Genomic DNA, 11,967 nt, shown 5'->3' with positions numbered 1-11,967 from the left:
ACGGATGTGTCTATGTCCATGAAGGAGAGAAGAAGAAAAATCAACTATGAACAATAAGAAATACAAGTTCAGAATTTTTCACCTCAACCTGTCTAACAATGTTGTAACACACACTCTCTGTTAAAAAACACCTTACTATAAATATGCGTATAAGAACAAAAATATTGTTGAAACTCTAATCTTCTCTCCACAAAACAGAAAACTATGATATTAAAAAAAAAAAAAAAAAGACAACAAAATTAAGTCTATATTTAGATATTGGATTTATTTAGCAAAATCAATTGCTTCAACATATTAAATTTTGTTTATGAATAACTAAACAAACAAAAAAAAAAAGTTTTTAAACCAATATATTTATTCATTTCTTCTTTTTTTTCCTAACCAAACTAAAATACAGAGGAAAAAAAATGAAGTTATTTTCACTACATCTTCTTTTCCTATATATTAATTTTATTGGCAAAAATTCAAAATCTAAAATCCAAACATAACAAAGAGACTTAGAAAAGTTAGCCAAACAAAATGACTCGCATTGTTGAGTTATACCTCATGTTTGATGGGGAAAGGCTTAAAACCTCAAAATTGAACTAATTCATGTTAAAAAATATTATCTGACCAATTAAATTACATGGTACTTTTGCATATGATTAGAAATTGAAAAAATCTTACGGAAATTCTTTCTATAGGAAAATCCCATCGCTTTATCACGTCATGTTGCTTGCAGGAGGTCGTACTTCGAGCAAGGATCCTCTCCTTGGCTCCCTATTTGGTGGGCCATTGGGCCCACTTTTGAGCCTAATTTCGATGATTCGAACCGTCCCATTTTACGATTTGTCAAGTATATCATACCTGTAAAAAATCAAGTCAATTGGATATCAGAAATCACGTGTTCGGATCATCAAACTAAAAGTTTTATTTAAAAATAAAACAGTTTATTAAATTTTTTTTAATAAATGATTTTTAGTTCGATGAACTTGATTTTTTACAAGTATGATATACTCGACAAATCCTAAAATGTGAACGGTTCGGATCATCGAAATTGGCCCAAATGTGGGCCCAATGGCCCACCAAGTAGGGAGCCAAGGAGAGAATCGTTGCTTGTCTTACTTCAGTGCATATCTAGAGTCACACAGATAGTATGGAAGATGATCTAGAATACCAATTAGCGGCTAAGATTAAGACTAGAGAACACAAAGAAGTGTGCTAGATAAAAAATCAAATAATACATGGTCAGTTCGTAAGAGTCTTGTTTTGTAGAACATTAAACAAAACAGAAAATAGTAGCTCAGCTATTTTCATATATGAATACCTGATGTAAAGTTGCTCCAGCGTAGAAGGAACACAGAAGAACACAATCAGGAAGGAACAAACACAAGAAGAAGCACTCAACAACAACACTATCGCATCCAAACTAACTCGGAAACTTCATGACACAAATAGTATTTTTCTCAAAAGAGTGAAGGCGAAAAGGATCCAGTGCTGCTGGATTTTGAAAGCTCATACGACCATCTTCAGAGAGTAGCCTCATTGCGAGATCTATGGACTTTGGAGAAATTAAAGTTAGGCAAGGAACTGCACAAAATATGAAGATGAAACATTTTAAAGATTGAAACATCACCTGAAGGTAAATAATTTTTGAAACCGTTCTTTGGCCTCATCATTCTGCCACTGCAATGCTTCCCACCATTGCTGCTCTGCTTCAATAGTTTGCAGCTTTGCTGCATTCTTTTTGTTGAAAGGTACTTTAAACAAAACAGAACAATCTTCTCCAAGGATCTCCACTCCAGTGACTCAATTGCGCAAACACTTCGTAATTTTTGCATTTTAAGGAGAATTAGTTCCTTTAGCTTTGGCAGTAAATTCAGATTTCCAACCATGTCAGATTCTGCAATTATTTCTTCAATTTCTTGGCACTTTTCAATTCTCAAATGCTGGAGTTCATGAAGTTGTTGAATCACGCCTAGAGGAAAAAATCTTAACCATCATTTGACAGCTTGTCAGATGTAGAGTTGTTAATTTGGTTAGGCTTCCAGGTTGCATTGGGCCCTTACAAATGCTTTCCAACCTCGGTAAATTCTTTATGTACAAGTCCTCTAAGTTTGGTAGTACTGGCTCTGCACTGTCCACTGTACCCACTATTGCTTCAATTGCATCACAACTTTCAACCAGACAACCTAAGACCCTTTTCAAGCTTGCAATTCCAAAGTCTGATAGATGCTTGATATCCTTGTGGTTGACCAATTCAAATGCATTAGCTCGAGCAAGAACATCAAGAGTTGGAAAATTGCTTCCTGCACCATTGCAATATTTGATATACCTTTCATACTTGATGAAGTCAGGAATTTCAGGATGTTCTGAGTTTTGGCAACCAATGAAAATTTGAAAGAACCTGATGCTTTGGATATTTCTCCCTGAACTTCTTTCCATAAAACTTTGAAGACTTGTTGCCTCAGAAAGGCATATACGGACATTCATATTCACTAGCTTTATGAAATCTACAACCTTGTTGGAGATGCAAAACTTCAAAATCTTCAATTCTTTCAATGAAGCCACTTCTTTTATGATATTTTCTACCACCTCATTGGACCACTGCTCAGGTGATTTCATATCAATGACCAATTCTTCCAATCTAGATAGTTTTGATATCATATTGTAACCAAAAGCTACCTCTTGAGTGGCATTTCCATTTCCCAACTTGGTGAAGGATACTAGCAAACGTCTTAGATGGATCAATTTTTCAATATGAGGTGGTATATTATTGACTCCACTCCCCCGAATATCAAGTGCTTCAAGTTGAGCAAGTTCACCAATGTTAGAAGGGAGCTCCATTAAATCTTTGCAATCATTTAGATATAGATTTTTGAGACTAATCAACATTGATATTGATGATGGTAACAAAATTATTCCAGTATGAGATAAATCCAAAACTCGAAGATTTTTCATATGTTTGAAGAATAACTTAGGGATTTTGGTCAGATCCAAATTTTTTTGCAAGAAGAGTGTGGAAAGCATGGTACAACAAGGGGAATCTGGTAACCAAACCAACTCATTGTCACCCAAGGAGATCCTATTTTTGTCACTCCAAGATTTCACATCTGGGGCCTCTCTTAATGATCTATTTGTTTGTACAAGACATTTACATTCAGGATCATCTTCTGCTATATACAAGGCCACTTGTCGCATGAATTTGTGCATTGTAACGTGATTCTCACTCTTACCTTCCTCAAGTAATGACACATTCATAAGGCGATTCAACATGCAACGTGCAGTCATGACACTTGTCTTTGTTTTGCCATGATCATTGCCAAGGAGATCTTCAGCTGCCCAACACTCCAACAAAGAATTTGTGTTTATGTCAATGCCTCCTAGATATAATGCACCATAAAGAAAGCATTTCTTTTGTCGGTCCTCATCCAAGTCATCATAACAAAATTTCAACAGTTTATACATTTCTCGAATGCCTTGGCATTCTTTTTCAGGCCACATCCTCCAACTATTCAATCCCTCACTCCAAAGGTACATGTCATTTTTCAATTTGAAAGTATTTGCTACTTTTTGAATCAAGAGTGGAAGCCCACCGCACTCTCTACACACTAGCCATGCAAGTGGCCCAATTTCTGGATTTTCAACAAGTTTTGGGCTTCCTAAAACATCTTGAAACATCTTCCATGCCTCATCTGTAGATAAATACGTCACCTTAATTTCCTTCTTCACCATTGAGGAACAAACATGATGCAGCCTGGTCGTCAATACTATTTTGCTGCGATTGTTGCTATAAGGAATCCCTCTTTCATATAAATTGACATCATCCTTGACATCATCCAAAAGTAACAAGTAGTTCTTGTCCTTCAACTCCATTAGTATTCTTTGGGAAACTTCATCAGCATTACTAGTGTCTCCCATCTTGAGTTGTAGTCTTTGCACAATATCCAGTTGTTGACACTTCCTGCTCAAATTTTCCTTGCTCCCCTCTTTTGATACTTTGAGCCAGATGACTATGTCAAACATTTTGGCAACTTGTTCGTGGTTATTCAAGTTGAGCATTATGGTTGTTTTCCCAATCCCCAGTGGCCCGTGGATTTTGATCCCTTTAACCTGGCCTTTCAGCAGATCCAGTATCTGTTCTAGTGACTTTTGAAGTGTTTCAAATTTTTTGATATCTGGTGCCCTCATATTCTTAACAGTTTCTGGTGGTCGATTAACCAAAATTTTCTCTCTAATTTGATCGACCTCATCCCGAAGATTGATTACTCTTTTGTACATCTTTTTCATCTTTTCTTTGAAACCTGAACGAGAGGGAAAACTAAAACGTTTGCTGGGTTTTTTTATAATTGGCTACTAATTCTTCCACTTTTTCTTCAATCTTCATCACCCTGTGGTTCCATTCCAAGTAAGCTTCAGATGGCTTCTTCATCTTATTTCTCTCGACTTCATTCTTGAAATCCATCTTTACAGAAACTAGATTGTTGACTGCATCATTTAAATAATAATGAATCTCCTCTACATTTTCTTAAAGGTTGACTTTGGTCATGAGTGGATCCCAAAATATTGGCTTAGCTTGGGACACAGCCTGCATTACTCCTGCTGCTGCTCCTATTACAGCAATTGTTTCAGCCATCAAGAAACTCAGAACCTGTAATAGAAAAGTTGAAATAAGCAAGAATCATTTAGATAAAATAAAAGCAAGGATGGATTAAGAGCCAAACCATACAAGTTACCATCTTTAATTCACGCTAATGTCAAATATCACCTCAATTCTTTTATCAAGGACATATTTGAGTTGCCGGTAATAGAAGAATAGCAAATCAATGTGCTATAAACAGTGCAAAAATAATAGCGAACACTAACAGGACCAAATTTTCTTGAACTAATTATGATAAAAATCTCATTTTCTTTTCATACAGTTAATTCCTTATGGAAAGGCATCTTGGAGACGGGTGATTTGACTTAAGATTTGACAAAAAGGGCTTATAGGAACTTCTTGTAGTCTACTAAAGAACATTATCACAATCCTTCTCAGCGTTTTCAGACAAAATAAGATTACTCAAAACACAAAAAATGAAATTCACTATGTAACATACAGCAAAAGTAATTACTGTTTTGCTAATTTTCCTGCCAATCTGATATTGTGACCAAAGATACAACACTACTAGAATTATTTAGTAATATTTATCTAATCCAAAACTGAAATTTTAAAATGTTAAACTATGTTAAGCCATTTAACCCACAAATGGCCATAAAGCATTGGAGAAAGAGAACAATTGAAACTCTCTCTCTCTCTCTCTCTCTCTCTCTCTCGCTCTCTCGTGTAAATGTTGCCAAGAAGGCCCACATCTTATTCCAAGGAGTGGTGCAGTCCACAAAAATTCAATGAGCCAAAAAAAAAAAAAAAATGCAATACAAACTACCAAATCTTACAAACTGACGTTGCACATATCACATCATTAAAGTAGATTCTGTTTTAGTTTTCAAACTTTGATTATTACATGACACATCAGAATAGGCATTCTATTAAAAATTACAGACTTTTTAATAGGCATTCAATTCGCAGCAGAAAATATTTTGTTAATTTTATAGTTGGGCCACTTCTTTGTTATTGAAATGGCAATGTTAGACTTTTCTGCGTCTCGGTGGGAATTAATTAGAAACTATTTTGAATCCAATCTAATGAGTTGATTGGTGTGAATTACTTCTTAAGAAAGGTGACATTATAATGAGCCTTGATTTAGTAATTGCCTTTATTAAATTCATCTTTCTCAATGAGTAATGTTGTACAAACTATGAAATCTTACAAACTTTTCTTATTTACTGATGTGGTACCTATGATATCATTGAAATGGGTCCTGTTTTAGTTTCCTATCTATGATTATTGCATGACACATCAGTTAGTCAGAAAAATTTGTAAAATTATTGATTTGTATAGCATTTTTCTACAAAATCAGTAACTTTTCATTATTTCAAGGTGAGGTGAGAGAACAATTGCAGCAAAGAAGTGACATAACAAGCGAGTCATTATTTCAAGGTGAGGTGTATTGAGACCAATTGGAGCAAAGAAATGACATAATGAGAAAAGAAAGTGTTATACAAACTTACAGATTTAATGAACTTTTCTTACTAATCGATGCGTCATGCAATAATCAAAGTTTGAAAAAACTTAAATATGACCCATTTTGATGATATAAGAAGTGTCACATCAATAAGTAAGATTTGATAGTTGGTATAACATTACTCTTTCTAAATAAGTTTCCAAATTGTGTATTTATGTTAACAAAATTAAAATATGTCTAATTTTTACCCCCTTTACAGTGTGTGATCGATAATCATCGTGTCATTTCATCAAAATAGGCATCGCTCTTTTTTTTTAATTATAAGAGAATAACACTTTCATATTGTAATAACAAAAATATTCTACAAATGATAGACTTAAAATTCAATATTATATTACTAAATTCTCAAAAATTATGAACACTAATAACAAAGTCTCATATTGACTTGCAATTAAGTACATTTTCTTATTACTTTAAGAAGTCTTACTAAATTTGAATTTACAAAATAAATATCTCCTAAACATTGCAAGCATGTTTCGCTATTTTTATCACTTGAGTTCCCGTATATTAGTTTCAATTAATAAATATAATATTTTAAGTAAAAAGGTAGACTAGGAAATATGTTGTGTTACTCAAATATGTTAGGGGTGTTTTGGGAACATGGTTAAAAGTTGGCTTTTGGTTTTTAACCAAGCTTTTTGGCTTTTTTGAAAAGTAATTTGAAAAGTTGATAAAAAGTTGCTTTTTTGCTTTTTGAGTTAATATTTGTTTATAATGTCAAATCACAATAAAATGACTAAAATACTCCATCCAACTTAAGAAATTTACATTTTGCCCTAACGCTCAAGATATAAACATGGAGGGTAGTTACGTAATTTCACACCCTGCGTTTTGCACACTTCTCAAATGGTTTTTGTTACTTTTGTAGCTGCTGTGGCATGGCGCTTTTGTGAAGCTACGAAACACAGCTTTTTACTAGGGTTCCCAAATGGCCACTAAATGAATTCAAATGGTACACCTTGAGGAGTAATTAAAAAAAAAAAATTCTTAGAAGTGTTCAAGAATTTAGTGAAAATAATTGTAAGAATTACAACTTTATCAATTTATTAGTCAATTTACATGTACAAATGAGATATGAGAATTATGAATATTTAGATTAGAAATATAGTAAAAAAACTACACATGTACAAAATGGATATGATAAAGGAGTTTTGGATTAGAAATATATTTTAAAATTTTAAATGGATAAATATTAAAGTAATTGATGGTATACATCTAAAACTACACGCACTACTACTATATAAAAATGGAAAATTAAAAACACAAAAATATAATTTTAAATTACCCCAAAAAAATATAATGAAATCAAATGAATATTTCATTTAGGAAAGAGTTTTAACACATTTAGTCCTTAAGAAATATATTTAAATTATCAAAAAAATTGAAGTTATGTTGTTAAATAAAATGGAGAACGCCAATTAGTTACTGGAAAAAAAAATAAAATAAAATAAAATTGAGTAGAAGTTTAGAGTTCCATGACCATACTGCGTTTTGTAATTTATTTATAATATATAATATAAAAGATAAATTTGCACATGTACAAATGGGATACATGAAAGGTGTACTTTTGGATTGGAAATGAATTTTTAAAATTTAAATGGGATAGATATTAAAAGTAACTTATGGTATAAATCTAAATTTTACACACGATGATGCCATTTAAAAATTGAAATTAAAAAAATATATATTGGAGAAATCAAAGGAATATTTTATTTAGGGATGAGTTTAAGGTGATAAATGACAAAACGAGAAACTGAATGCTAAATTTTCAAATTAAAAAGTTGTTTGAGGTTGAATTTAAAAAGTTAATTAATATACACAAGATGAAATTGGAAGTTTTTTATTTTCAAACTTTCCCTTCAAAGAAAAGATAGTGATTTTGCTTTAATGGATAGATTGGAAACAAGTTATATTACCAAAATAACATTTTTATGTTTTTATTTCTTTTGTAGGTAGATGGGCAATTTTGTTAATATACAAAATTAAGTTCCGAGAGAAATCAATTTCTCTCAGTTTCTGCTCATTTCTCTCCTGTTTAGTAATCCAAACAAGTAAGAATTAAGAATAAAAGGAATTAATTTTCTTTTCTTTTCTTTTCTTTTCAAATCACTATTATTTCAATCCAAAAGAGGTGTAAGAGAAAGGGGTTTAGGAGCACCCAAAAAGAAGAGGGGTTTACCTGGAGGAACCACAAATCCAGCTTTGTTGGTGAAGAATCCACAAATCAAGCCTTCAACCACAATTAATATCACTACGCGTGTGTAATTTGATCTACAAAAGTGGACAAAGATTACAACAAATAAATTAACTACGATCAAGAATAGGAGGATCTAGGTTTCACAGACTTTCAGCCTTGGGTCACGAGTTGCTATGAAGATTATGGTAGGTGTTTCAAGTTTGTCTTTTTTGGGTAAATTACATTTACCTCCTCTGAGGTTTTTGACAAATACAGGGACCTCCCCTGTGGTTTGAATAATTACAGTAACACCCCCTACTTTACCTGACATTGTCAAGTTTCCCCCAAAAGTTGACAGCCGTTTAAACCCCTAACAGACCCTGCCTATGTCATCAAATGTAAACAATAAAATGCCCATAATACCCTCAACCCATCTATATATAGCAAATGCTAGAGTCTCTCCAGCTTCACTTCAGTAAATCCAAGTGGAAGAGAAAAATTTAAAGAGGCAACCAAAAATAAAGAACAACAAAAAGAAGAAAGGGCCAAGCACAAACACAGGTATGTTCCCAGTCACAATAACTATTTTAAAAAAAAAAAAATTGCATATGAAAATGCATTATAACTATGCCCATTATTGAGAAATGAAGCACAAGCACAACACATATGTTCCCAGTCACATTAACTATTTAAAAAAAAAAAAATTTGCATCTGAAAATGCATTATAACTATGATCCATTATTGAGAAATGAAGCACAAACACAGGTATGTCCCATGAATATATGTCCTGAAAATGCATTATAACTATGATCCATTATTGAGAAATGAAACACAAACACAGGTATGTCCCATCAATATATGTCCTGAAAATGCATTAAAACTCTCACATTTCATGAATGTAGGTTCACTGGATGGATATATCATCATCAAGTAATGGAGGAGGGGTGATGAAATATAGAAGCAAGATCTGTTACTGTGGGAGCAAAGCAACAATTAAAGTCACTGAATCTGAAAAAAACAGAGGCAAATTGTATTATTTATGCCCAAATGGGAAATGCGGATTCTGGGAGTGGTGCAAACCAGTAAACTCATCTATTGGAGGAGAAATGATGATGGAAGACACTCAAACAACTGTTAACAGACACACTTTATCCTATGAAGAAGAAAGTCCTGCAACGAATTTAATGAACTAAATGGGGGCTATGCAAACAAGGATGCAAGTACTTGAAGCAAACATGGGGTTTATAAAGATGATAATGATCATGAATTTTGTGATGTGTTTGATTTCCCTAATGGTTGCTCTAAAAATGTAATGGTAATGATTCACCTACTGTTTTGTAATGGCCCTGTAATACTGTTTTGTAATGGCCCTTTTGTAATGGCCCTTATGTAAGGTTTTGTAATATTTGGTAATAGACCTTATGTTTGTAATGCAATATGTTTTGTAATGGACCATATATAAATATGATGAAGTTATTTCAGCATTATGTAAATATGCACATCTCATTTGAATAACATAATGACCTGTAAACATAATCTAAACAGCAAGTAAAACCATTCCATAAATATGCACCTGTTTAATTACATCATGATTGTTGTAAAATATGTTCAAGTAGTTTACTTACATCATTCCTATCAGATATGTTCAGTTACATCATCAGTTATAAAATACTTCATGGCCACTACAAAAAAACAAAAATGGCCACATCATCATATTGCTATTCTTAGCATTGCATGTCCACTACAAAAATACAAAAAAGTGGAACATGATCCTCACTAACTATACAGTCAAGCAACATATATTTTATACCTTCAACCTATGTTAATCCTTGTACCCAAAATATCAACAACTTAGCTAAGTCATCTGCAAAAAAACTCAAACAAACAAACAAACAAATAAATTGATGTTGTCTGACCTGTGTCACAAACAAACAAATATCAACAACTTAGCTAATTTCATTGTAACTTCATAAGTAAGTTCATAACTAACATGATGTTGTGTGACCTGTGTCACACATTCAGCAGGCATTGGGGGGGGTCCCTCTTGGAATATCCTAAATTGAAAACCAAAGTAAGGTAATAAATATGCATATCAATATCATAAATTGATAGAAAACAAATAAAAATCACAAATGAAAAGGCAAAACAAATACAAAAAACTTACTTGTGCATGGTTGGCCTTGCCCTTGCCTCTCACTTGTGCATGGTTGGCCTTGCCCTTGCCTCTCCCACTTGAACTTCCCTTCCCAGCTGAACTTCCTCTTGTAGTTGTATTTCCCCTCCCAGCTGAACTGTCCCTCCCACTTGAGTTGCCTCTACCACTTGCATTGCCCCTCTTAGCTGAACTACCTTTCCCACTTGAATTGTCTCTACCTCTGCCCCTACTCACAGATCTGTCACTGCCCCTACCAGCAGTTTTGGCACTGCCTCTACCACTGGATGTGCCATCAGTTTTGCCACTGCCTCTACCACTGGATGTGCCACTGCCCCTACCAGCAGCAGATGCTTCACCCCTGACTGGACCTCTTTGGCAAGTTCTCTTGTTGTGTCCAAATTGCATGCACCATTTGCATCTCAAGGTACTAGACCTTTTGGTCTGACTTGTTCCAGCTGGTGGCTCATGAGCAGCCCTCTTTCTTGAAGTCCTTGGCCTTCCTGGCAATCTTTTCAGTGGTGGGGGTTGTAAAGGGTCCCCAGGTATAAGTGTCCACATGCTATGGTGTAAGATGGGATGTATCATTCCACCATTGGCTCTCAAGTAAGTTGACTTAGAATAGTAGGGGTGGACAAAATCTTCTATGTTTAACCTACTGTGAGAAATTGCAGCCACAGCATGCTTGCATGGAAGACCAGATATTTCCCACTGTCTACATACACAAGTCATTTCCCCAATATGGACAATGTGATTAACCCCCTCATTATCCTTCACCTCATACTCATTGCCTCCTGCATACTCCACTGTGCAAGTCCTTGACCATTTCTATGTGACCTCAAGCTGTTTCTTCACATTCAATGTGACATTAGATTTCCATTGCATTGCCTTTTGGTACCTCATCTGAAACTTACCCATCAACTTGCACCTTATGCCCTCTAACATAGTTAAAATTGGCTGAGTTCTCAAATTTCCTAACCAATTGTTGAAGGACTCTGTCATGTTATTTGTGATGTGATCACTTTTAATCCTACCATCAAATGCATGCCTAGACCTTCCTTCAACTGGAACCTTCTGCAACCAAATGCAAGCATCATTGTTCAGGTCCTTAATGGCTTGCATAGCCTTATCATACTCCATCTGATTGTAAGCCCTTGCTGCTCTCCAAAATTGCTTCCTCAAAATTAAACCCGGAAATTTGGCTCTGAAATTGTTATATAGGTGCATGCAACATCTTCTATGAGTTGCCTCCGGTATAATGTCACTCACAATCTTATCAAGGCCCTGCATATAAAAACAATGAAACATTACTAAGCATTACAAGTTTAAAATTAGAGAATCATTTGTAATTATGTAAGTAAAGTAGTTGTTGAATATGTCAGTAAAGTGCCTTTTGTTGATCAGACATGATGGTCCATGGTCTAGAAGGTAGTGCATCTTCTATGATTGTTCTCAAGTTGTGCAAGAAAAAAGACCAACTGTCCTTGCATTCACCCTCTACTATTGCCAATGCCAATGGAAACAAGCCATTATTT

The 11,967-nt window shown here is 34.2% G+C and overlaps 1 protein-coding gene and 1 long non-coding RNA gene across 4 annotated transcripts; both read right to left on the bottom strand.

Moving 5' to 3' along the window:
• Positions 1-549: 549 nt before the first annotated feature.
• LOC114323463 (disease resistance protein RPS2) lies at positions 550-8,498 on the bottom strand. Of its 3 annotated transcripts, XM_082914564.1 has the most exons (4): positions 8,284-8,498; positions 1,616-4,630; positions 1,307-1,540; positions 550-846 (listed from the first exon to the last, which is right to left on the bottom strand). In XM_082914564.1, the coding sequence occupies exon 2, from the start codon at positions 4,267-4,269 to the stop codon at positions 1,936-1,938; it is 2,334 nt and encodes a 777-aa protein (XP_082770690.1). In that variant the 5' UTR covers positions 4,270-4,630; positions 8,284-8,498; the 3' UTR covers positions 550-846; positions 1,307-1,540; positions 1,616-1,935. The 3 variants fall into 3 exon arrangements, with proteins under 3 accessions (XP_082770690.1, XP_082770689.1, XP_082770691.1); XM_082914563.1 differs by lacking the exon at positions 550-846 and having other exon boundaries at positions 1,180-1,540; XM_082914565.1 differs by lacking the exon at positions 550-846 and having other exon boundaries at positions 1,180-1,533.
• Positions 8,499-9,813: 1,315 nt separating this feature from the next.
• Positions 9,814-10,334, bottom strand: LOC145819573 (uncharacterized). The gene is made up of 2 exons (XR_014360322.1): positions 10,271-10,334; positions 9,814-10,144 (listed from the first exon to the last, which is right to left on the bottom strand). It is a non-coding gene; the product is annotated as an uncharacterized LOC145819573 (long non-coding RNA).
• Positions 10,335-11,967: the final 1,633 nt, after the last annotated feature.

Source organism: Camellia sinensis, chromosome 2 (genome assembly GCF_055761805.1).
Source record: "Camellia sinensis isolate YWXY chromosome 2, ASM5576180v1, whole genome shotgun sequence".
NCBI lineage: Eukaryota > Viridiplantae > Streptophyta > Magnoliopsida > Ericales > Theaceae > Camellia > Camellia sinensis.
Note: the sequence above shows the minus strand (reverse complement) of the source record. Positions and strands in the feature narration are given on the sequence as shown.

Bases quoted from the DNA above. Each gene is read 5' to 3' on its own strand.
- LOC114323463 (XM_082914564.1), bottom strand. From the start codon at position 4,269: ATGAAAAAGATGTACAAAAGAGTAATCAATCTTCGGGATGAGGTCGAT.